General features: G+C 40.9%; 2 protein-coding genes across 4 annotated transcripts in view; one reads left to right on the forward strand and one right to left on the reverse strand.

Moving 5' to 3' along the window:
• Positions 1 to 219: 219 nt before the first annotated feature.
• Positions 220 to 25,671, forward strand: part of CYP340A3 (cytochrome P450 4c21-like) — a 33,518-nt gene continuing 8,066 nt past the window's right edge. The window contains exons 1-4 of one of the 2 annotated variants that reach the window (XM_062676237.1): positions 220 to 383; positions 21,256 to 21,629; positions 22,309 to 22,398; positions 23,155 to 23,265. In XM_062676237.1, coding sequence (XP_062532221.1) covers positions 21,485 to 21,629; positions 22,309 to 22,398; positions 23,155 to 23,265 — 346 coding nt within the window. In that variant the 5' untranslated portion in view covers positions 220 to 383; positions 21,256 to 21,484. Of the gene's footprint in view, positions 384 to 21,255; positions 21,630 to 22,308; positions 22,399 to 23,154; positions 23,266 to 25,671 lie in introns of those variants that run through there. The other variant, NM_001287834.1, reaches the window with a different exon arrangement.
• LOC101738326 (cytochrome P450 4c21) lies at positions 3,018 to 20,615 on the reverse strand. 2 transcript variants are annotated; one of them, XM_062676339.1, is made up of 10 exons: positions 20,503 to 20,615; positions 13,821 to 13,910; positions 10,656 to 10,766; positions 10,196 to 10,381; positions 8,179 to 8,372; positions 6,746 to 6,812; positions 5,698 to 5,887; positions 5,473 to 5,624; positions 4,187 to 4,366; positions 3,018 to 3,267 (listed from the first exon to the last, which is right to left on the reverse strand). In XM_062676339.1, exons 1-10 carry the CDS (start codon positions 20,528 to 20,530, stop codon positions 3,113 to 3,115), a joined length of 1,353 nt encoding a protein of 450 aa, XP_062532323.1. In that variant the 5' UTR covers positions 20,531 to 20,615; the 3' UTR covers positions 3,018 to 3,112. The 2 variants fall into 2 exon arrangements, with proteins under 2 accessions (XP_062532323.1, XP_037876495.1); XM_038020567.2 differs by lacking the exon at positions 20,503 to 20,615 and adding an exon at positions 19,501 to 19,668.

A 25,671-nucleotide genomic window follows, 5' to 3' on the forward strand; every position in this document is an offset into this window, starting at 1 on the left:
CACCATTTTACTGAGATTATATTTCATCCCATTTCATTTCATTTCATTTCATCCCAGTTGATTAATGTCTCAAATTAATCATCTTCATTTCATTTCACTCCATAATATCATTTTTCATAAAAATATGAATATGTATAAATTAAAATAAGACATGACCTAAAGGTCTTAGTTACCAGGTCATAAAATCCATTAAAAAAAACCGCTAAAAGAGGACGAAGTGAAAAATTATAAACGCGTAAGTAAACCACTTCAAAAGCAAATACAATTTATCCGCAAATAAGTAGATATTTTATGTAGTGAATTAACAAAGCGTGCTGCATAACCGCATTATGCTTCGCGATCACCACCGTGTCCGAGAATTGTCCAGTTGTGATGAGAGGTGCGTTGGTGGAGAGGTGAGTTGAGATGAGATGACAGGTTAGTGCACGGGCTTTTTTATCCATCTGCTCACAATTATTTAAATAAAAAATCTGAAATTCTTAGCATTTTTCATTTAACATTCAATTTAATTAATGATGCATTCGACAAGGTTTTATGATAATTCCTTCATCGTGCTATTGGTTTATGGAATGCACTCGATATGCGTATAGATGGACGCTACCGCCGTTAATGGCAATAATTAACCATGAGTTATAGTTTAGTATATTCTACGTTATTTTTTAATAGCTATTAGTCATAAGAAACTGCTATTTTACCAATTTTAAAATTTAGTAAACACTGAGAAACACAAGAAAATTTTCAGAAGACGTGCTATGTTTAATTTATTGTTTAAAAACACAATAGCTGTCAAATACTCAAATATTAATAAGCATAATATATATTAAAAAAAGCCTGTCACAAATAACACAAACACTTTGAACAAATAATTGTAATTGAGCAAATCGTGTTTGTTGGCGCCATATACCTAGATGGCGTCAACTTTCATATTCATGAATTGTTTCGCAGTAATTGCATTTGTTTGTTTAAAAGAAGTTGCAGTTACTATAACCGCACAACAAATAAATCGGCTGATTGGATAAAAATGAAGACGCTTTTGTACACCCGTATTCAAATTCAGGGAGGACATTAACAACAATTTAATTAATAATAAAATTGTTTTATTTATTATTACTGCATTGGTTGAATGCAAAGTTGTCAAAAGAACCTATCATTTCGTTGTTTGTTCTAATTTGCACAATAATGTTTGATAAATATTCTTGATGCGAATCTACAATAGCGGATATGCGGATAGCATTACGAATGTAAGTTAGTGATCCAGTCAAATGCATCTTTTGATTAGTTCGAAGGAACACAAGCTGACGTGCTTGGTAAGGCGACCGCGACTGTGGAGCGGGCGGAGAGATCACACCGAATATACCGGTGATCTGACAGCGTCTCCGCCCCCTGCAGAACCCTCCAGTCGCGGATACGGCGCGCGATAGCCGGGTTCGCGAATGTAACGTCCACAATAGACTCGCCCTGCCACCGCACGCACGTCGCAACCGACCCTCTATTCAACAAATAGAGGCCGGCCGCGTTCGCCCACCTCTCCAGTAGCCTACCACGAGCGTCCGAGCGGGGGAAGCCCCCCATGCGACAGACTTCGCATGTAGGTCGCCCGCGAGAATCACTGGACGAGGAGCGAGGCGGCGAGCAATCGCCCCGATCCCGCCAGGAAATGCCCGAACTCGACAGTAGGCCTGTTCGGAGAGAAGTACGCCCCGATCACGACGGTCCCTTCCAGCTGCACCGCGACGAACCCTTGGCCCCTGGTCACCATCGCCAAGGGGGGGATCACCGCGTCTCTTCTTATGACTATGGCCGCCAGGCCGCCATCTTCCCCGAAGCAGCAATAATTTGCCGGGGGAACGAAGTACGGCTCGGCGACACAGCTACATCTATGGACCAATCCGCCATGCTCTGAGATAGCATGTCCTGAGCTCTGGCGGAGTGGTTCAGGTTTCCTTGGAGGAAGCGATAGGTGTGGTCCATTACTGTTGGACCACATCCATCGCCCCCTTCCCTTCACTGCTGCCCCCACTCTCTGGCACCGGCGCCGCAGCGTTGATTACAGTGTTGGCCAGTGCTCCTCTGGCCAACCTTCTCTTCTGCCGGCGCTTTGATTTTCGGCGCCGGTTGCGTTCAGTATTATCACCGGACGGGAAGCGACCCTTGCCTCCCGCCCGGTGGTTTGCCGTGCGCCCGGCCGCAGCGCACAGAGCGCAGTGCGGGGCGGCCGTGCAGGACGCCGCTTTATGACCCGGCTGGCCGCAGCGGAAACACAGACCGCTGCGGTCAATCAAGCTGGTGCACCTAGCGAGGCCGTGCCCGGTGCTAAAGCACCGGAGGCATCGCCAGGCACGTTGTTCTTGGAGACGCATTTTAATATGCAATGGCGAAGAAGTACTTACTCTAGACGGCTCTATAAGAGATAAATGTTCAACAACAAATTATATGAGGATTTGTCTTGTTGAGCCCTTTGAATCAATGGTTGAGGCACAGTAAAACCAAAATACTAGTAGGTAACACTTCAATGCAAGTTTTATGAAATTTCGTCTTTATTTTTTGAAAGTAAATTCACCACCAATATAACAAAATGAGATTAGGTAGTTTTTACACTTTCTTGGCATATTCACAAAATTTCAATAATTCACAAAACAGTTAGCAAAATAATTAATTTATTGGGTATTTATTTAATTGCGTTTATCATCAAAATTGTATATAAACTTCTTTACACATGACGAGAAATCTGAGGCCAACCGAAACAAAACTACTGCTGTTTACCAATGAGGTAGGTGTTTAAAATAGTATTATTAGCTAACAGAGTTCCTCTGGCATGATTAGTGTTGATCAGTGAAATCAGCGCTGCTTGATGCACCCACTTCGAACAGCATCAGTTGAGCTACCTCGTGTTGCGTTTTTATTATGTTATTTACGTTATGACTGCGATCGATGAGTGGTCACTGAGGTTGATTCAGAGCCTGTATTAAAATTCAGGGAGGACATTTACAACAATTTAATTAATAAAAAAAATCCCATTTAGTTTTTTTTGTATTACCAATTTATATTAATACAAATTTCAGAAATCATAACGAACGTTCCTGGCGAGGGATAGTACCGGTTACGCCATTGTTCATTTTCTTGACTCAAATTTGGCGTAGCAGTTGTCTGAAGGCACCATGAGCGCATCCAATTTGAATTCAATCTTAGATATATCTGCAGTAACTTTGTATCGTCGTAATAAATGTACCAGCGTGGTCTTCATCGATATAAGAGCGTAGGTTTTACCTGTCAGAATATTAATTAAACTTTTAGATGGCTGTTTATTTTACATACACAAACATGCCGTATAACTTTGTTAAAGCTGACGGGCTTCGAAGAGGAATCTTGTGTTTTATGCCTAAAATAATATAATGGCTATATTCTGTGAAACAATTGGAACTAGATATCTTTCTTATGCCTTTAAACAAGCAATTCTTGTATATACCTATATATAATCTGAATCTCGGAAACGGCTCCCAATTTTCATAAAATTTAGTATACAGGGGATTTCGGGGGCGATAAATCGATCTAGCTACGATTTATTTTCAGAAAATGTTGTTTTATTCGTGTTTTCAATAATCAACTCTTCCCGACATCTATTGGCGAATAATATGACCATTTTTCTTAATTGAGGGCAACTAAACGCTTTAAAGCAACAATGAGATGGCGTTATAAAAAAAAAAACGGTCATCATCTAGTTTATATTAAATAGTCCTTGTGAAATACCATCCACCGCTTCATCGTCAATTCAGTCTGGCAAAAAAAACATATATATAACATTTTATTTTAGAAGGAAAGTCAATGAATAATTACAAGATAATACTTGTATACAATTTCTTGTAATTATTCGTTGACTTATCTTATTTGCACAATAATTATTGTTAAGCATGGTTGTGATAGTATTACCCACATTAGTAATGGAGTCAAATGCAAATGTTGAATCCTTCCATCTGCTTGAATTGTAAGATGTGTGTTAGTGACAAAAAAAAACCGTCCCATGGTATTGGTACTAAAAGTGTTGAAAGCACTGAATATGAAGAAATTCTGATCGAAAGCAACATACCTAGAGGATCCAAAGCCCGAGATGGACGGATCATTACTATTACTTATATTCTCGTGGTAGGTATACCTAAGCGTTGAACAGATTTAATTCTATTATATTTACCGATACAATTCCGTTTCCCGACGCTGAATCCTGCGAATGCATTAGGGTCGTCGGGCACACCTCCGAGCTCCAACCAGCGCTCTGGTCGGAACGTGTGCGCGTCAGGGCCCCACACTGGGTGGCGGTTCAGACCATAAATACCCAACATACAGTTACTGTTGGCCGGTATCGTGTAGCTCTCTGAAGAAACAACGTAATTGTGCGTGTGAGTGCTATATACATGTACATTGATGTTTCGTTATGCGTGTATGAATTTAGTACCTACTAAATTATTTGCTTTTGAGTCGCGATTGAGATAGTTCTGTATAAACAACAGAAGCTATTCAGCAGTTACTATTAAAATTTTATAAATTACTTATATCATATTTCATAATTTAAAAAAATCGATCAGTCAATTAATAAAAAAGAAACCAGGCCGAAAGTTGACATTGTAAAAAACTTAGCACCCGTGGAGTACCGAGCCGGGGTCCAAGGGCGAAGCCCTAGCGGGGGTTGGGGGGCGGAGCCCCTCCGCTCTTAAATAAAACAATGTAACTGGTTTTTAATTTTTAAATAAACTACTACTAATTGAATAAGAACTATCTGATGAACTCATCTTTGTTTAATACTTCACTATTAAATTTTATTGCCTTTTGTAAATTTCACTTTTACACTAAACACAATAAATTACCCGAGCACAACAATAGCGGAGAATTTTAGGTGCGTGAGAGCAGACGTAGACACTAACGCGCCCTCCTGGCTGAGCCTTTGCTCGCCCACCTGTCCTGGTGAAACTGGAAAGGCCTCCGGGCCACCAGTAATCCTTCAGCCATAAAAAAAAAAAGACACTAACCCGCATGCGCACTTGTCAATAGTACCTGGGGAGAAAAAGTTAGACTTTCTTCCCTGTACAGCGGGACGAAAACCGAACTTTCGGCGTCGGTAGGAGAAAAAAACATTTTCAAATCCACTAAGTGTATCAATTCTAAACAAGTAAGGCACAAGTCTACGCAAACTACTAATAATTTTATTCATCATCAGCAGCCTAGAGCAGTGCACTGCTAGACATAGGCCTCTCCAATTGCTCACCACTGAGCACGATCCTCGGCTTCTCTCATCCAGCTCCTGCCTGCCACATTATATAATATATTAATAATTGTAATATTATAATAACAAAAGACTCTGTCAAGTTGCGCTCTCTCTTTAAGTTGTTCCGTACGTAACATTCACCGGAAAAAAGCCGCTCTTTTCATTCAATTTCTCTAAATTAATAAATTTCTATCATAGATTCCAAATATATTATGTACTCAGTTTTATTTCATTTTCTGTTTTTCTCAAAACCACCGGAGTGATCGGGTATAGTCTTAATGTTTCCTTCAAAACAGCTTCCGTGTAAACTAATCGTGGATGTTGAAGTTTATCGACATCGGCATCCGAATCTCCACACACCGATTTAATTCTGTAATAAAATTTGAAATTTGTCATATTTTGTAACGAATAGCCTCAAAAGCTGAAGAAGCCTCAAAACTTACTCCTGGTAAACTTTATCCTGGATCTCAGGGTACGAGCCCAATAACATCACGACCACCGTCATGATCTGTGACGATGTATCAGACCCCGTAAATATAAGGGTATCGACTTCATTCCTGATCTCTTTGTCCGTGAAGGCCTCGTCATCCAAGCCTTTCAAGAGCAGGTCTGACATTGATTGGGTTTTTTTTTCTGTAACGTTTAATGTTATTTGAGGCGGAACGTAAAATAGAAACAAAAATTAAACAAATGTAAGGTACAGTCAATTTTTTCAATTCCACGAACACTGAGTTCACCGAACATATCAACCAATGAGAATTATAAAATATTTTGTTATTAATAAATTCAGACGCATTCTTTGTTAATGAACTTTGCGAGTGCCTTTGTTTCTTAGTTTAGGAAGTTAATTTTATTATTGCATCTACGGGCTTAAGGCCCATCTAGTGTTAAATGAATACTTCTTTTTTTTTCATACCTAAGCTGAGAGCCTTGAGAGGCTATATCAGCGTAGCCTTAACTAGTAGGTGAGCTCACGGGGCTCAGACCTGACGACGTTGCTAACACGAACCCTAGCCAGAGCCGTGCTTCGCAGAATCTACCACTAGATCGGAAACGCGACCCACTGAGAAGATCCGGCGAGAAACTCAGTGGGCTGTGTCTGTGGGTTAATTTACTCGTCGAAAGCGACGGGTTCGACGAGAACGATGACCGGTGCTTGAGGTACCAAAAAGCACCGTTAGTGGATCGGGAGGATCCGAAATGACGTGTGAATGATTACTAGAGCTCATCGACATCATATCGTGAACGCCGTCGCCTACCTTGAGCCTTGACCGTGTTTCGGTTATACAGGAAATTATAATTTTTGCGGGTTTAATATTTATTAAGTACACGAAGCTATTCTCTCATCGTCGAAGTAATACGTGAATATGTGCTAAGTACGTATTTTATTAGGAAAATGGGTACATGCCCACAAGACTTGAACATCTGCATGGTCACACCGGCACTTTATCCTTTATGAAGAAAACAATTGATAGTTTCGAGATTACGTACCAGAGGCACAACCATTTTCGTGAGATTCCTGTTTGTTCTTTAAAGCTCTTCGTTTACTATTTATAACCTGAAAGTTAAATTGCACGCAAATACTAATTTAATTAAATAAATCAAGGTATAAAATGTGCCGAGAATTAATTATTTTTACTCGGGAGCCTTTAGCCGATGATCTGCAAGCGAAGTAAATTGTTACTTCGAAACAAGGTGACTCTACAAAACTCGCGTGCGTTTGGTCAGAACCTATGCAAGTGTAGTTTTTTTTTTTTTGAAGTGAAACTTCTTTATCGGCGTTGGAAAAAAATTTACCGTCACATTTTTCGGTTACGCGTCACATTTTTCCGTTACGCGCCATCTTTTTGAAGTGAAACTTCTTTATCGGCGTTGGAAAAAAATTTACCGTCACATTTTTCGGTTACGCGTCACATTTTTCCGTTACGCGCCATCTTTTTTGTATTCATGTCTATGATAATAAAATCCTTTTGTTTAAACTTTATCTAATTTAACTTTATTTAACCAATTTCTAGAAAGTTGCATGTAGATCATTTTTCGAAAAATAAGGCCATAAAGAAGTTTCACTTCTTACGTGTGTACACTAGTACACGCACACATTTTTTTTGTATTCATGTCTATGATAATAAAATCCTTTTGTTTAAACTTTATCTAATTTAACTTTATTTAACCAATTTCTAGAAAGTTGCATGTAGATCATTTTTCGAAAAATAAGGCCATAAAGAAGTTTCACTTCTTACGTGTGTACACTAGTACACGCACACATTTTTTTATGTAGGAGGGATTACTCTTAGCCCGAATACCATTCCGGTTTCACCAGGACAGGTGGACGAGCAAAGGTTTAGCCAAGAGCGATAGGGTTTGCTAACAGCTGCCCGGGTGCCACCAAAGGAGACCTTTTTTTTTTTTTTTTTACCGCTGGGGAATCCATTTACGGATACCCGGTCCGGGGGGGTAACGAACCGGGTTATGTCGGACTCCGGCGCCTCCTGAGAGGGAGAGGGGGACGAGAAGGTCCTCCACCTCCCCGAATTCCTCGCAAGAGACTACGCCTTGAAAAAGGCGCGCGAAGCACTTGCCCCGCAAAACGACTACCGACTAAACCCCATCGAGCTCCACCACACCGGCTACACCAGACATACGGTACCGCAGTGCGCGCCGAAAGTCTGCCTTCGCCGGTACCCGTCCTGATCCAAAGGAGACCTAACGACTCAAGAGCAGATGCTTCGCGAATGAATTTACTACCGGATCGGAATCGCGACCCGCTGCACGCCGCTAGGTTGCGCGACGAACTCTTCGCTGAGCTGGATGGATAGAGTGGATGGACTTCGGGGTTCGATACAAAAATTCTGAGTGAGTGAAAAAGGGGTGAGTGTACGCAATACCGGGATAACGCTACATATGTAACGTGATGATGACCTTACCTTATTCGACATCGTCGTTATTGTTTCGATCAGCTCGTCCTCCTTTTTCTTTAAAGCGCTCAGCTTGTAAACGAACGAATTGTGCAATAGAATATTCTGGAATCTACGGGTCAACACAGCCATTACTTCATCAACGGCATGCATATACTTCTGATTGAAATCACATTCTTCTACTTCTATACCGAATGCTGTTGCTGTATTAGGAAATTCATTAATTTAAATAGTTCTTTCCGTTTTAATCTACAGAATACAGGGTGTAAATTGAAATTCCCCCAAATCTCTAGATTTTTTTTATTGTTTAGATGGGTGGACGAACTTACAGCCCACCTGGTGCTAAGTGGTTACTGGAGCCAATATACATTTACAACATAAATGCGCCACCCACCTTGAGATATACGAGGGCTGCACTAAAAGTATCGGGAATGGAATATTTCCACTGTTCCTGTCATATTAAAATCTTTTTAATTGAAAACTCCTTGGTTTTAAAAATCGAATACCATTTATTTATTTAAAAAAAGATTCTCGGTCTTGTCACGAGGTTTTGTCAAACTTGTTTAGTCGTTGAGAAAATGGAATTGACTCGAGAAAATTCAAGAGCGATGATTTATTATGGCTTTCGAAGTGGTTTAACACAAAAACAGTATGTTGACCGGATGATTTCTGCATTTGGTGATGAAGCCCCATCCAAAACCACAATTTATCGCTGGTTTGCTGAGTTTCAACGTGGACGTGTCAAGCTCAGTGATGATCCCCGTCACGGTCGTCTAAAAACTGCAGTCACCCAAGAAAACGTTGATGCTGTGCGTAAGCTGATTCAGAAAGATCGACATGTGACATACCGCGAAATTCAGGCAACTTTAGACATTGGCATGAGTCAAATACAAATAATCTTGCATGAACAATTAAGTGTAAAAAAGTTGTTTTCCCGATGGATACCGCATTCGCTCTGTGAAGAGCAAAAAGCGGCTCGCGTTACTTGGTGCGTCAGAACTCTCAAAGATTCCACGCAGAATCCTCAAATGCTGTATACAACATTGTATCAAGTGACGAATCCTGGATATACGCGTACGAACCCGAAACAAAAAACCAGTCACGAGTTTGGGTGTTCGAAAATGAGTTAAAGCCAACAAAAATTGTTCGTTCACGGAGTGTTGCAAAAAAAATGGTGGCCACGTTTGTCTCCAAAACCGGCCATGTTACGACTATTCCTCTTGAGGGACAAAGAACGGTTAATGCAGAATGGTATGCTAGCATTTGTTTGCCACAGGTCGTTTCTGAACTCCGTAAAGAGAACTGCAACCGCCGCATCATCCTCCATCACGACAATGCGAGTTCTCACACCGCGCACAGAACAAAAGAGTTTTTAGAGCAAGAAAACATAGAATTATTATACCATCCGCCGTACAGCCCCGACCTAAGCCCTAATGATTTCTATACTTTCCCTAAAATAAAGAATAAATTGCGTGGACAGAGATTTTCATCACCTGAAGAAGCTGTGGACGCCTAAAAAACAGCCATTTTGGAGACCCCAACTTCCGAATGGAATGGTTGCTTCAATGATTGGTTCCATCGTATGGAAAAATGTGTCTAATTTCGCGGAGAATACTTCGAAAAGCAATAAATACATTTTTAAATAGTAATGTTGTGTCACTTCGTTAATTCCCGAAAATTTCAGTGCCGCCTAGGTAGGTTCTAAGGTCTCAGTATACAATGGCTGCCCCACCCTTCAAACCGAAACGCAGTACTGCTTCCCGGCAGAAATAAGCAGGGCGGTGGTTCCTACCCGTGCGGACTCACAAGAGGTCCTACCACGACTAGACTACGGTATGTATTGAGTGATATAAGAATAAGATCGATAATTGGAATGAAAAACATTCGATCGTATTTACAAACAGATATCACCATGGTAACTGTTGCATGTGTCACGCTACATTTCCCAAAATTTAGGTAACAGTATAATCGACAGTGGTAAGATCTGTTCTTTCGCCAACAAAATCTTTAGAACGTTGCTACTCACATAATAGTGCTTTTAATGCCATTTCTTTGAAAGCTGCGCTGATGAGCACTGGGCCGCTCTTCATTTGGATTTCGATGGCAGAAATCAGATTCCTCGATTCCCGGTTGAATACAACTGTATAGATGTTTAACATTTGCTGACTGAACGCTGGGTTCAATAGTTTGCGGTGACGCTTCCATGTCTCCCCTGGAATTCATCATAGCATAAATACTGACTTATGCACAGTGGGCCTCCGAGGCAATATGGAGCGTGTAGCTCATGTTCAAAATATTTTTATAAATGTTATTAGTAGTTCCATGTAAAAACGATAATTTTGAATATAGTTTTAATAACGAAAAAATGACAAGATATCCACAACACTCAGCATACACTATAGAGAAGTTGGTACAATTAAATTTTAAAAAATTGGTAAATTAATAATAATTATCTTGGAGACTTTTTATTTCAAATTCAAAGTTACCTGATGACGTGACGAGACCATCCCCCAACCAGTTGCTCGCGAACTGATAGAAAAAATGTTTCTGAAGTGCGCCGTTGGCTACTGTCAAATTGTCTTCTGGGTCTGTTATAACTGTAATCAACATGTAAAGTAATTTGATTGTACACGTCTTAACCTAGTTTTTATTGGTTTATTTGCGGAATTTTTTATCACGAATGGGCAAATTAGTTCATGACCCACCGTTGTTGGTTTAGAGTTTTTTTTTTTTATTCTTTCGAAGGTGACCAAAGTAATAGTGAGTGATTACCGTAGTTTATGAACTTCGATAATACCAGTTACACAGTCAAGCCGTTGCCAAGCGTACCGTGGCTCGCTTTACCGGCTTCTAAATATCTATACTAATATTATAAAGCTGACGAGTTTCTTTGTTTATTTGAACGCGCTAATCTCAAGAGCTACTGGTCCGATTTGAAAAATTCTTTCAATGTTAGATAGCCCATTTATTGAGGAAGACTATAGGGCCTATGGCCTATAGTGTAGGCTATAGAAGATCACGCTAAGATAAGAACACCAATAAATAATGTTTCACAATCGGTTTTTTTTTTTCGCTTTTGAGAGCTTTCGCTGCATGCGCTGCAGAAACGGTTAAAGCTTCGGTAAAATAATGTTTGGCAGTATTGCTCCCCTTTAAAAGATCTAAAAAAAAGTCCGCGACAGCATGTCTATATTTAAAGGTTGGCTCACTATAACATTTTTTATGCTAACCAAATTTGTTCTAAAATAAAGCATTATTTGTGGTGTTTTTATAAAGATGATATTAATCCCTTTCCAGATAAATACGTTATTCATTACTCGTATTTAATTTTAAAGAAATTTACCCACACTTTATTTTAATGAGTATCTCGCTATGATTATTTTGATGCGTATTAGAAGATATCGCAGTTTTAAAATAACATCGCAGCAAAATAATGATCAAGCGCGTAATATTGATGTACAATGTACAATGATGAAATAATGATGTACAATGTGACGCCGGTCGGACGGTGCGCAGCGGCACAATAAAAACAATAACAAGAAACACCCAAATCACTCTATCCGATGATTTGCAGGTGAAGTAAATTGTCCCTTAGAAATAAGGTGACACTCTACAAAACATCCATACGCCCCGTCATGACCTATGTAAGTGTAGTGTTCGCTCACGCGGCCCGCACTAACTCAAAACCACTCCAACTTATTCAATCCCGTTTTTGCAGGATGGTCGTCGGAGCCCCGTGGTGTGTCAGGAACCTTCATGATGACCTGGACCTAGAGTCCATCAGTAAGTATCTACAGTCGGCATCAGTGCGCCACTTCGATAAAGCGGCACGACACGAGAACCCTCTTATCATGGCCGCCGGTAGCTACATTCCCGATCCTGCGGATAGAATGGAAAGCAGTCGACGTCGCCCAAAACATGTCATTTCGGATCCTCTCGATCCACTAACGGTGCTTTTAGGTATCTCAAGCACCGATCATCGTTCTAGTCGAACCCGTCGCTTACGACGAAGGGCTCGACGAGTAAATTAACCCACCGACACAGCCCACTGAGTTTCTCGCCGGATCTTCTCAATAGGTCACGTTTCCGATCCGGCGGTAGATTCTGCGAAGCACGGCACTTGCTAGGGTTCGTGTTAGCAACGTCGTCAGGTATGAGCCCCGTGAGCTCACCTACTAGTTAAGTTTACGCTGAAATAGCCTCTCAAGGTTATCTGCATAGGTAGGAACAAAAAATCACCTCAACCAAATCACTTCAAGATAGGCTTTGAAAATTATAGATTTTTGTGGATTTCTCCAAGATCTCATCATCTCCAAATTTGGTTTAAGCCTTTTCAATCCGGAAATTTTGATGTCAAAGATGCACTTCGCTCTGGTCGCCCTATTATGAATAAAATTGATGCCATTTTTGAAAAAGTGGAGCAAGATCGGCATGTCAATAGTTACGACGTAGTTGAAGAACTGGGAATTGACCACAACACAGTTTTGGCACATTTGAAACTGGGTACACAAAAAGCTCGATATTTGGGTACCTCACGAGCTCACTGAAAGAAACCTAATGAACCGTGTACTCACTTGTGATTCTTTATTACAACGTAATGAAACCGAACCATTTTTGAAGAAGCTGATAACTGGTGATGAAAAGTGAATCACGTAAAAGAACGTGCGAAAAAGGTCGTGGTAAAAGGCCGGTCAGGCTTCACAGACTGTTGCGAACCCTGGGTTAACTCGTAACAAGGTGATGCTGTGTGTGTGGTGGGATTGGAAGGGCATTATTCATTATGAGCTGTTACCACCAGGCAGGACCGTCGATTCTGAACTCTACTGCGAACAACTGATGAGATTAATGCAAGAAGTTGAGAGAAAGCGGCCGCAATTAATCAACAGGAGGGGTGTGGTTTTTCATCATGATAACGCTAGACCCTACACGTCTTTAGCCACTCAGCAAAAATTAAGAGAGCTTGGCTGGGAGGTGTTAATGAATCCGCCGTATAACCCTGACCTTGCGCTTTCAGATGTCCACCTGTTTCGGTCTCTACAGAATTCTTTAGGCAGTGTCAGGTTAATATCACGAGAGGACTGCCAAAACCAATTGTCGCGGTATTATGATCAGAAGCCACAAAATTTCTATAGCAATGGGGTCATGTCCCTACCTACAAGATGGCAAAAAGCTATCGAACAAAATGGTACCTATATACTTTAGTTAAATGTAAATAAAATATATTAAAAATAATTGTGAATTTTCTTTAAAAATGCCAAGAAACTTTTTCCCAACCTTATAGATAAAAAATGGTGGTAGAATTGATAGCCTCCTCTTTTGAAGTCAGTTAAAAAGCGTGATTTTGTTTACCATAAACAGCTCCTTAACATTCTATTATTCAAAAATATTTTCACTTTCTACGTAAATGAAGTGGTGGGTAGAATTTAGCGTTATGCCAAAGGTTAACAAAATTCAACGCGGACGAATTTGCGGGCAAAAGCTAGTGTCTTCTAAATTAGTATTTTCTTCAATTGTCGCTAGCCATAGACACAGCTAAAACTACACTAACGGTTTAATCTTAAATTTATCATTAATACATTTATAGTATTAGTGGCTACAGCTATATTCATCTATATAATTACACACAAAAAAAAACTCAATTTATAATATACCATAGTAATAGTCAAGTCCTAATTTACATCTCGCGACACCTCCCTTCTTGTTTGTCTCTCCACATATATATTTCACAGATCGCAGTAATTCTGAAAAAGTAGAAGATTCTGTAACGAAGATATAGAAAGAAAACTTATTTTTACTCATTCAGTATATTATAGTAATAAAATAGCCAATTCTCAGTTTATTAAAGAGTACCTACTAGGAAGTGTTATAAACCTATAAAAGTACTCAATAATGAACATTGGCGCATCAATTACCCAAAAAAAATTTTTTTTTTGTAATGCGTATGTAGCTGGACGAGCCCACGGCCCACCTGGTGCTAAGTGGTTACCGGAGCCCATAGACATCTACAACGTAAATGACGCCCCCACCCTTCAAACCGAAACGCATTACTGCTTCACTGCGGAAATAGGCAGGGCGGTGGTATCCGTGCGGACTCACAAGAGGTCCTACCACCACCAAATATTACAGAAATTGTGCATATTAGTTTTGCATTTAAAGCTAGAAACAAGTACAGTATGATTCTGACGGAAGCGAATATCTGCCTATGTTTTCAAGTTTATTAATTAGTATATTTCGATTTAAACGCTCAACACACAAAGCGTTTGTTGGCGGCAAAATGAATAGTTTCCGTAAGTTTTGGAACGGTCCTATTTCTTATAATAATTGTGTTTTCACTATTATTAGAGGGAATTAGCTCGCATGGGTAGGTACCACCATCGTGCCTATGCCTGTCGCGAGACAGTCTTGCTGTTTGGCTTGATGGATGGGACCTTATATTAGGGGTTAAAGTATAAAATTGCCGATTTGTACTGAGAAGTTGTAGTTCGTTTTTATTTTTATTTAACATATTTATTTATTCAAAATATCTGCCATTATTATCTATACATTGCTGCCATCTAATAGGATGGTGATTTATGCCTTTAGGATAGAACTCTGGTGATACAAACTGTGTGAAAGTACTGCCTCCTGGAAAGAAAACTTTTTATCACGTGGAAAATTGCCCAAATCACGAAAAATATGTTAATCCGTTGGAGCAAGGTCTGGCGAATACGGAGGGTGACGAAAGATTTCTAATTGCAGTTCCTGTAGAGTTAAAACGGGTCCCTCTCCCGCGACCTGCCCTCCGACCGCGTCCGACAATCTCGCTTTAGCGATCGACTTCTTTCAGTCGATCAACTTTGAGCGCGTTAACGCTTTTGGCGACGCCATTCGCGCTGCCTCCACTGCACAACACTTTATCGCCGTTGTGCAGGAATACGCCGACGTATACGCGTCATTAAATACGTACGTCCTCCCCTCACTCCGCCGGTAATCAATGGCGTATATAAGTAGAATAAAGCCCCTATCCGTAACGATAGGATTTTTTAACGCTTACGGTCTCGCAAATCAACGTGATCAGGTTTCTGACTTTTTGCGTGACCACCAAATTGATATCTTTTTAGTGCAGGAGACCCTACTTAAGCCCGCGCGCCGTGACCCTAAAATCGCGAACTATAACATGGTCAGGAACGACAGGCTCTCTGCCCGTGGTGGTGGTACCGTCATTTACTATAGAAGAGCCCTGCATTGCGTCCCGCTCGATCCTCCCGCGCTCGCTAATATCGAAGCATCAGTGTGCCGAATCTCACTGACGGGACACGCGCCGATCGTTATCGCGTCCGTTTATCTTCCACCGGATAAGATCGTTCTAAGCAGTGATATCGAGGCGCTGCTCGGTATGGGGAGCTCTGTCATTCTGGCGGGCGACCTAAATTGTAAACACATCAGGTGGAACTCACACACCACAACCCCGAATGGCAGGCGGCTTGACGCGTTAGTCGATGATCTCGCCTTCGATATCGTCGCTCCGCTAACCCCGACTCACTACCCGCTAAATATCGCGCATCGCCCGGATATACTCGACATAGCGTTATTAAAAAACGTAACTCTGCGCTTACACTCGATCGAAGTAGTTTCAGAGTTAGATTCAGACCACCGTCCCGTCGTTATGAAGCTCGGTCGCGCTCCCGATTCCGTTCCCGTCACGAGGACTGTGGTGGATTGGCACACGCTGGGCATCAGCCTGGCTGAATCTGATCCACCATCGCTCCCGCTTAACCCGGACTCTATCCCGTCTCCTCAGGATACCGCTGAAGCCATAGACATCTTAACGTCACACATCACCTCGACATTAGATAGGTCATCGAAACAAGTTGTAGCGGAGGACTTCCTTCACCGCTTCAAATTGTCCGACGATATTAGGGAACTCCTTAGAGCTAAGAACGCCTCGATACGCGCCTACGACAGGTATCCTACCGCGGAAAATCGTATTCGAATGCGTGCCCTACAACGCGACGTAAAGTCTCGCATCGCCGAAGTCCGAGATGCCAGATGGTCTGATTTCTTAGAAGGACTCGCGCCCTCCCAAAGGTCTTACTACCGCTTAGCTCGTACTCTCAAATCGGATACGGTAGTAAGTATGCCCCCCCTCGTAGGCCCCTCAGGCCGACTCGCGGCGTTCGATGATGACGAAAAAGCAGAGCTGCTGGCCGATACATTGCAAACCCAGTGCACGCCCAGCACTCAATCCGTGGACCCTGTTCATGTAGAATTAGTAGACAGTGAGGTAGAACGCAGAGCCTCCTTGCCACCCTCTGATGCGTTACCACCCGTCACCCCGATGGAAGTTAAAGACTTGATCAAAGACCTACGTCCTCGCAAGGCTCCCGGTTCTGACGGTATATCCAACCGCGTTATTAAACTTCTACCCGTCCAACTCATCGTGATGTTGGCATCTATTTTCAATGCCGCTATGGCGAACTGTATCTTTCCCGCGGTGTGGAAAGAAGCGGACGTTATCGGCATACATAAACCCGGTAAACCAAAAAATCATCCGACGAGCTACCGCCCGATTAGCCTCCTCATGTCTCTAGGCAAACTGTATGAGCGTCTGCTCTACAAACGCCTCAGAGACTTCGTCTCATCCAAGGGCATTCTTATCGATGAACAATTCGGATTCCGTACAAATCACTCATGCGTTCAACAGGTGCACCGCCTCACGGAGCACATTCTTGTGGGGCTTAATCGACCAAAACCGTTATACACGGGAGCTCTCTTCTTCGACGTCGCAAAAGCGTTCGACAAAGTCTGGCACAATGGTTTGATTTTCAAACTATTCAACATGGGCGTGCCGGATAGTCTCGTGCTCATCATACGGGACTTCTTGTCGAACCGCTCTTTTCGATATCGAGTCGAGGGAACCCGCTCCTCCCCACGACCTCTCACAGCTGGAGTCCCGCAAGGCTCTGTCCTCTCACCCCTCCTATTTAGCTTATTCGTCAACGATCTTCCCCGGTCGCCGCCGACCCATTTAGCTTTATTCGCCGACGACACGACTGTTTACTATTCTAGTAGAAATAAGTCCCTAATCGCGAAGAAGCTTCAGAGCGCAGCCCTAGCCCTAGGACAGTGGTTCCGAAAATGGCGCATAGACATCAACCCAGCGAAAAGTACTGCGGTGCTATTTCAGAGGGGAAGCTCCACACGGATTTCCTCCCGGATTAGGAGGAGGAATCTCACACCCCCGATTACTCTCTTTAGACAACCCATACCCTGGGCCAGGAAGGTCAAGTACCTGGGCGTTACCCTGGATGCATCGATGACATTCCGCCCGCATATAAAATCAGTCCGTGACCGTGCCGCGTTTATTCTCGGTAGACTCTACCCCATGATCTGTAAGCGGAGTAAAATGTCCCTTCGGAACAAGGTGACACTTTACAAAACTTGCATAAGGCCCGTCATGACTTACGCGAGTGTGGTGTTCGCTCACGCGGCCCGCACACACATAGACACCCTCCAATCCCTACAATCCCGCTTTTGCAGGTTAGCTGTCGGGGCTCCGTGGTTCGTGAGGAACGTTGACCTACACGACGACCTGGGCCTCGAATCAATTCGGAAATACATGAAGTCAGCGTCGGAACGATACTTCGATAAGGCTATGCGTCATGATAATCGCCTTATCGTTGCCGCCGCTGACTACTCCCCGAATCCTGATCATGCAGGAGCCAGTCACCGTCGACGCCCTAGACACGTCCTTACGGATCCATCAGATCCAATAACCTTTGCATTAGATGCCTTCAGCTCTAATACTAGGGGCAGGCTTAGGGACCCCGGTAACCGTACTCGTCGAACTCGACAAAGAGGTCGACGTGCAACCTAACCCATGCATCAGCCCGCTGAGTTTCTCGCCGGATCTTCTCAGCGGGTCGCGATTCCGATCCGGTAGTAGATTCATTCGCGAAACAATTGCTCTTGAGTTGTTAGGTCTCCTTCGGAGGCGCTCGGGCAGTTGTTAGCAAATCCCACCCCTCTTGGCTGAGCCTTTGCTCGCCCACCTGTCCTGGTGAAACTGGAAAGGCCTTCGGGCCACCAGTAAACTTTCAATCATAAAAAAAAAAAAAAAAAAAAAAAAAAAAAAAAAAAAAAAAAAAAAAAAAAAAAAAAAAAAAAAAAAAAAAAAAAAAAAAAAAAAAGTCATCATGGAGCAATAATGGTGAAGATCGATTCATGAGTTGGGGCTGTTTTTATTGGTAAGCTTTGCTTTAGGACACTGTTGCGGCGTTTGACCTGGTGTTAGCCATTGCATTTTTCGCTTACGGTTATCGTAAAGAATTCACTTTTCGTCACGTGTCACAATTCGATCCAATATTTCTTCATTTCTGTATCGATTCAACAAGACAACACAAGTTTCAACACGCCTTTCTTTTTGCAGATCAGTCAAATCATGAGGCACCAGTTTTTCAATTTATTTTATTGATTTAACGCAAATGAGTCAATGTTGTTGGTAAGGTAACGATAAACCATGCCGCTAATTCCTGGGTAGTTTAGCTCGGATCGGCTTCAACCATCTCTTTCATTTCATTACTATTCACATGTGTGGACGGTTTTCCAGGTGGTTCGTTGTTGAAATCAAAATTTCCATCACGAAAGCATTTAAATGAAAATCGCACGATGCGATCATTAGCAGTCCCCTCTCCAAACGCAACATTGATATTGCGAGCTGTTTCTGCAGCGTTAGTTCCGCGTCGGAACTCGTATTCAAAAATCTCTCGAATTTTCGAAGAATACGCTGGATAAAAAAACAACTGAAATCGACTTTCATATCGAATCGAATATTGCCCAATTTTTAAAAGAAGTACCTCATAGGTACCTTTTGAAAAGTTTTACTCAAAAATCTCAAAACATGAAGGTTCTATGTCAATTCGAAGTACCTATTACAATAAAATGGCAATTTCATACTTTAACCCCTATTATAAAGCAATATCCGGTAGTAGAGTCTGCGAGGCACTGCTCTTGCTTTGGTCAGTGTTACAAGCTCTCTCAGGTTGAGCTCGTGAGCTCACCTGCCAGTCTGAGTAGCTGGAATAGCTCCTTAAGCTACCAGCCATTAGGAACAACAAAAGAACGCAATTGAGTCTTCGACCTTATAACTCAAGATATGTGACAAAATAATAAACGGATTAAGTCGTAAACTTAATATTAATTTTTTTAGGCAGTAGCTAGACTATACCCCTGGCATTGCATTAAAATGATGAGCAACGGAAACTACTTACCATCAAGTGTAATATAAAAAATAAAAATAAAAGAAATTGTATGCGACTCGCAAAAACCAATCGCAAAACAATTTAAACCTACTTTTACCGTCCCCAATTAGCATGTGTGTATGTCCGATTACAGGCAGATAATTATCACACAAAGGAACACTGCTGTTGCTCTTCTTGATCGAATAGAACAGTAGCACGACACAAACAACAACTAAGACAATGAGAATAAACATCTTGATATCTAAGAGCTGAGAAATGAAACTGTGCTTAAGTACCGAAGTATCTGTCTTATATTGCACGTTGCAATGTTTTGTCCGTTGTTTAAATATTTCAATAATCAATATTCAATTTGTCTGACCTTTAACAAAGATTCAAATATATTATTTGGAGTGCGGTTTTTCATTCTTCCTGATGTGATATTCAGTGTGAATGACGCTACTTCGGACTAGTTGCCATTTTACGTGTCTATTTAAGACAACAAACACAAGATCCACTCGGGATGCCGCCGTCGAAGAATTATTTATGTGTCTGTATTTGTTTCGTGAATTAATTATGGGTCATTACTAACATTATAAATGTCGGATTTTTGTTTCTCAATAACGATCGAATAATTTGAATGAAATTTTATTACCTAAATCACACGAAGATACATCATTGCCTGGATTAGGACATTGGTAAGTTTTTACCGAAAATGAACCCAATTAATACGATGCGGATGGACAAAATTGTTATTACACTAATCGGTAGGCATGCCTATTCACTGCCCGCGGATGTTTCTGTTTTTTGTGTTTTTGATAAGGCTGTCCTGCCGTTAAAGACGCAATGTCCAGGTATTTTTACATTCATAGCGCAATGAATGTTAGCCTTTTAGTTGGAGTTAGGCATAACTACCGTCAAAGGAACGCTAAATGAAGGCATCTAGATCTCATTGAAAAACAACAGTGGGTATTTTTAAAACGATTCTGAACGAAAAAAAATTTGGTAGGGTAAGTGCAAAAAAATGTCAAGGAATACTTATTTCTGACAAAATTCTAAACCTTTTTCGTTGCGGTAAGTTCAATCGCTAGATTATCACGTGTAGGTTTTGGCTTACCCCCACAGCAGCTCAGACTAGTTGGCATCGTCCATCAGCCCTCTCGGTAAGTAGATTCAACAAAACCGTCGACAACAGCACTTCGAATTGAGATTGAAGAGCGCAACGTCTTATCCCCTACAATTTCATTTCGCTTAGCGGCATATACATCTCTATCTATATTATATATATTTCATGTAATTGATTTGTATTGAGTTACCAAATAAACATATTACCTTATGTCATTCTTTGTCTTTATTTAAATACTTCTACTTTCACTTTTAGTGCATGCAAATAATAGACAAAAATTTACCGTCCAAGAGAGCTTAAATACAGTTCGATACTGACAGCGTAAGACTGTCTATTGCCTGTTTACGTACGATATCCTTTTATAATTGTTGTGGAAAGCCAGCAAGCAACCTACGGCGTAGCCGATACGTGGTCTACCGCTACCAATACCTATACCTTGTTTTAGGATCATCTTAGGTCATAGGAAACATTATCTATGGTCTCTAGACCAGTGCGGCAACGTGGTTGATTACGCGAGACAAAATGATAAATGAACATATTTCGCGCTACTTTATACTGTTGTACAACCGGTGAAATACTATTCCCACATCAAACATACAATGTAACGATTGGTGAGACGTTTGATGAAGATAGTGTTTTAATTGTAAAGGGGTAGCGTCTAGGTCTTTAAATCGTTCCTAGACTCTGCGGACCACTGGATCCGCGTCTCCGTTATAATTCACTCACTCTTTACATTTTTAACAGTAGACTGAAACAAATCTCCTGTTTATTTGCAGTTATACGCTTTCCACAGCTCAGGCAGACGCTAATTATTGATAAACTTGATCGCTCAATAATAATAAAACAATGAACCCGATGTAATATTTTAGTACAAATAATATATCACGGGCCGCGTCTGTTACCGCCGAAAATGATAAAAGAACGAACGTATGAGATTTGAGTCAGTTTCGCTGCCGAATTCATTGATTACGCCATGTTAATACCGGTTTTCTTAATTATTTTATGCGTAATATTATATTATTTTTATTGGAGAGATAAGAGCATCAATAATGTTCCGTTGTGCGACAAATATCTGCCTATTATTGGACACACGCATCTGTTTATTGGGAACACTAAAAGTGAGTATCAACTGTGTTTAGTACCTACATATTTAGTACAGTACGAATTAGCTACCACCTAGGAAAGAGACGTGTACTAACAATGCGAACCTTCGGCAAATCTGTATAGTCTGGACCAGCGGCTCTCAACAACAATGTCGTGACATTCGGGTATCGCAAACACCCGTCCAGTTTGTCGCGAGGTTTGCAAACACGATATTTTTATCTAAGTTAACCCGAGGATTATCGCACACATCTCTGGGGTAATTAATTGCATTTTCAACTATCAAACAGTTTGCATGTAAGAATATAATTACATATATCGTTAATTAGTAAGAGAATCTTAGTACGCCCCTGAATGAAAAAGGTTGAGAGCCGCTAGCCTAGTTGCAGCAGCACTTTTTTTTTATTGCTTAGATGAGTGGACGAGCTTACAGCCCACCTGGTGTTAAGTGGTTACTGGAGCCCATAGACATCTACAACGTAAATGCGCCACCCACCTTGAGATATAAGTTCTAAGGTCTCAATTATAGTTACAACGGCTGCCCCACCTTTCAAACCGAAACGCATTACTGCTTCACGGCAGAAATAGGCAGGGTGGTGGTACCTACCCGTGCGGACTCACAAGAGGTCCTACTACCAGTAGATATACCACCAGTATGCCTAGATAACAAAAACGTTTGCTCTTTTCGCGTCTCAGGAGTACTTCGAACTGTGAAAAGTATATGTGAAGACACGAACGACAAGGGCGGTGTAACGGTGGCTAGATTAGCACTCCAAGATTATTATGGTATGTAAAACTTACACACATAACAATACTAGGTATATGAATGATTTTATACTTACTAGTGGTCCCGCAGTAGTCGAAATTCGACTATAATTAATTGGAATTGTAAGTTTGTACACTATTATGATTGTATTTTATACTTCTATAATCACAAAAGTCCGCCAAGGCTACACTATAAAAAATATTAATAAAGACAAACAATATTTAATCTATTCTCAATTTGACCACAACGTCAAGAACAAACGTTTGACAATAAATAGTATGCATGCATGTGTGCGTCAAATACATGGTATGTAGTGTGTGTAATGTTTTCTTAATTGATTTAATGTATCTTTTACGCATTATTTTATAAAAATATTAGCATTTTGCACTTCTTCTCTATATTCTCTATAAGTGTGGAAAATTTCATACTCCTCCGTCCGCGCAATTTTCGTAAAAAGGGATACAAAGTTTTTGCTTCACGTATTAATATATAGATTTTAATACGTTCACTGTGTGTCATTGGACACGGTTTTTTTTTTAGCAAGTGCGTTAAATGGTTATAATGACCCGAAAGCAACTTTACTTCGGTAGATCGTAATATCAAACACAAAAGACTATTAGCTTAAAATGACTACTATTCTGTAAGGGCTTTGTATTATTAACATTACATACTTCAACGCACAGAATAGATATCGGGCTAGGCCAATATTTGGCGTACAATACACACACACATAAATTACTTTTAAGTATAAATCGTGTCTATCAATTTATTTACAGTAATAACTGATCCAGTTGATAATTTGAAAATAGCAAATGGAACATTTCTGAAACACTTTGCTTATCGATTTACCAGCCACTGGTTAGGGGATGGTCTCATTACTTCTTCAGGTAAGTTCGGTCGGTTTTTATTACTTTCAAAGACGAGCGTGTGGCCTGCCTGATGGTGAGCGATTATCGTCACCACATCAGCTATGCCATGGCTACGACACCGCTGGGAACCACTCAGGAAACTGATCAAACCTCTTTTGGTTGTATGGTGGCCTAGAATATGACCACCCCATCTCTTTCCCCAGCACCCTATTGAAAAGTACCGCAATGTTAAATTAATGATTATATCATACAAGAATAAACAATGCTATTTTGCTTAATATAATATGCCGTACCCGCTCTTTCTTATCATATCATTCAACTTATTCTCAAATCATTGATATAAAAACATGTTTACGTGACTTCGTTATGACCTTTATTCAAACATTTAAACTATTTCGCTACGATAACTTGTTTACATTTCTTAATTAACTCTTTCTGTAATAACTTAAATCCATCACTATGTTATTATATACTATGACTAGCTGTACCCGTCCGCTTCGCTGGGCATTTAAAATTACCATTATTATATCTGACCCCCATAAAGATTCTCATCATTAACACCCCCGCAACTGGTGTAGGGAGTCCAACACTCATATAAATATTAAGCCTATCCATTAAGTACATGTATTTTCTACATGGATACCAAATTTCAAGTCATTTGGATGCATGGTTCAGTAGTTATAACGGAACATCCGTAAAAACCACTGTAGATTTATATACCTAGTCTTGCCATAAATACTGAGACAAAGGAAAAAAAAATCTATTGCAAATAACATTTATTAGTTTTACAGTGTGTTAGTTTAATGAGACATGGACTATAAAGAAAGCTGACCGCAAACGGATTGATGCCTTCGAAATGTGGTGCTGGAGGAGGATGTTGAGTATTCCCTGGACCGCACGCCGCACCAATTTATCCATCCTAGCTCAGTTGAAGATCCGGACTAGACTCTCCACCATTTGCATGCGAAGAATTCTTGAATACTTTGGCCACATCGCAAGGAAAGACAGTGACAACTTAGAGAAATTGATGGTCACTGGAAAGGTCGAGGGCAAGCGACTAAGAGGCAGGAACCCGACCCGTTGGACGGACCAGATTCGTGCAGCCCTGGACACCACAGTGCACGATGCTCTGCACTCAGCTGCAGATAGGAACAGATGGCGGTGCACTATAAAAAACAACCTGTTTCAAGGCCATGACCACGACCCTCAGTAATGAGGAAACCGACGCAAGGAGGAGAGTTTAATACATAAATTTAAAGTATAAAAAGCTTATTCAAAGTGGTCTCCATTGCCTGCAATACAGTCCTTTAAACGTTGAGGCCAGTTATCAACATAAGCACGCGCTCTTTCCATGGGAAAAATTTTCAGTGCCAATCGTACGGATTGTTTTAGGGACTCCAAATTATCATGGCGCTTAGAGCAAGCCGTACTCTCTAAAACTGACCATAAATCATAATCCAGCGGATTAAGATCGGGACTAGACGACGGCCAGTCTTCAACTCTGATGAAGTCCGAAACGTTCGTTTCCAACCAAGACTGCGTAGACCGAGCTTTATGACCTGGCGCCGAGTCTTGCTGGAAGGACCATTCTTGATTATTGAACATGGTGTTGTTAAGGGGCTTCACTACCTTCTCAAGAATGGTATCTTGATGCACTTGTGCCGATGTTTTGATACCTTTTTCATGGTATGGCTCAGTCACTCTTTCATAGCTAATACCCCACCAAACCATCACTGAAGTCGGATAGTGCCCCCGTTGCACTCTGTCGACTAATTGGGAAGCTTCCTTAGAGCTTTGAGCATAAATACGGTAATTTTGTTTGTTAAAATGTTAATCAATTGTAAAAAAATTCTCATCCATAAACAAAATTTTTCTATGATCTCCCTTTGCGTACCGCTTCAGTAGTTGTTTCGATTTTACCATCCTATTCTCTTTTAAATTATCAGTTAAGAAATAACCCGTACGTCTCTTAAAGGCTGCAAGTACTAAGTCATCTTTTAAAATACGCGACATGGTTCTAGGTGCTATCTTCATCTCCCGAAATAAAATCTTTTGCTTTCGGACAGGAATTCTACGAATTCTTTCCCTTACCCCACCTTTTTCGTACGAACACTACATGGACGGCCAAATCTTTTTCTGTCACAAACAGAGGAGGTCTCATTGCACCTATTAATAGCTCGGTACACAAACATTTTACTAATACCAAGCTTATGGAGAGTTTTAAAATTGCATTTGGCATTCGGTTCTCTTTATCACCCCACTCCATTTTAATATCGCAAAATATTGTACAATGTATTGGCGCCAAAATGAGAAAACTCAATGAGCAATCATATAAAAATGACAGATTCCAAATTCAAATGTAATATTTTGTTTATTTTCAGTTGTAACAGTATTTATGGCCAGACTAAGTATTAGTAATAGATA

Source organism: Bombyx mori, chromosome 26, assembly GCF_030269925.1.
Source record: "Bombyx mori chromosome 26, ASM3026992v2".
In the NCBI taxonomy this organism is placed as follows: domain Eukaryota; kingdom Metazoa; phylum Arthropoda; class Insecta; order Lepidoptera; family Bombycidae; genus Bombyx; species Bombyx mori.

What these genes read in the sequence shown, in the direction of transcription:
- LOC101738326 (XM_038020567.2), bottom strand. Translation starts at nt 19,642, where the DNA reads ATGTTTATTCTCATTGTCTTAGTTGTTGTTTGTGTCGTGCTACTGTTC. An exon ending in AGGACTTGACTATTACTATG is followed by an intron (nt 10,767 to 13,820) that starts GTATATTATAAA and finishes TGTTGATTACAG; the next exon opens with TTATAACAGACCCAGAAGAC. An exon ending in CGGGAAACGGAATTGTATCG is followed by an intron (nt 3,268 to 4,186) that starts GTAAATATAATA and finishes ATATTCTGACAG; the next exon opens with GTAAAACCTACGCTCTTATA.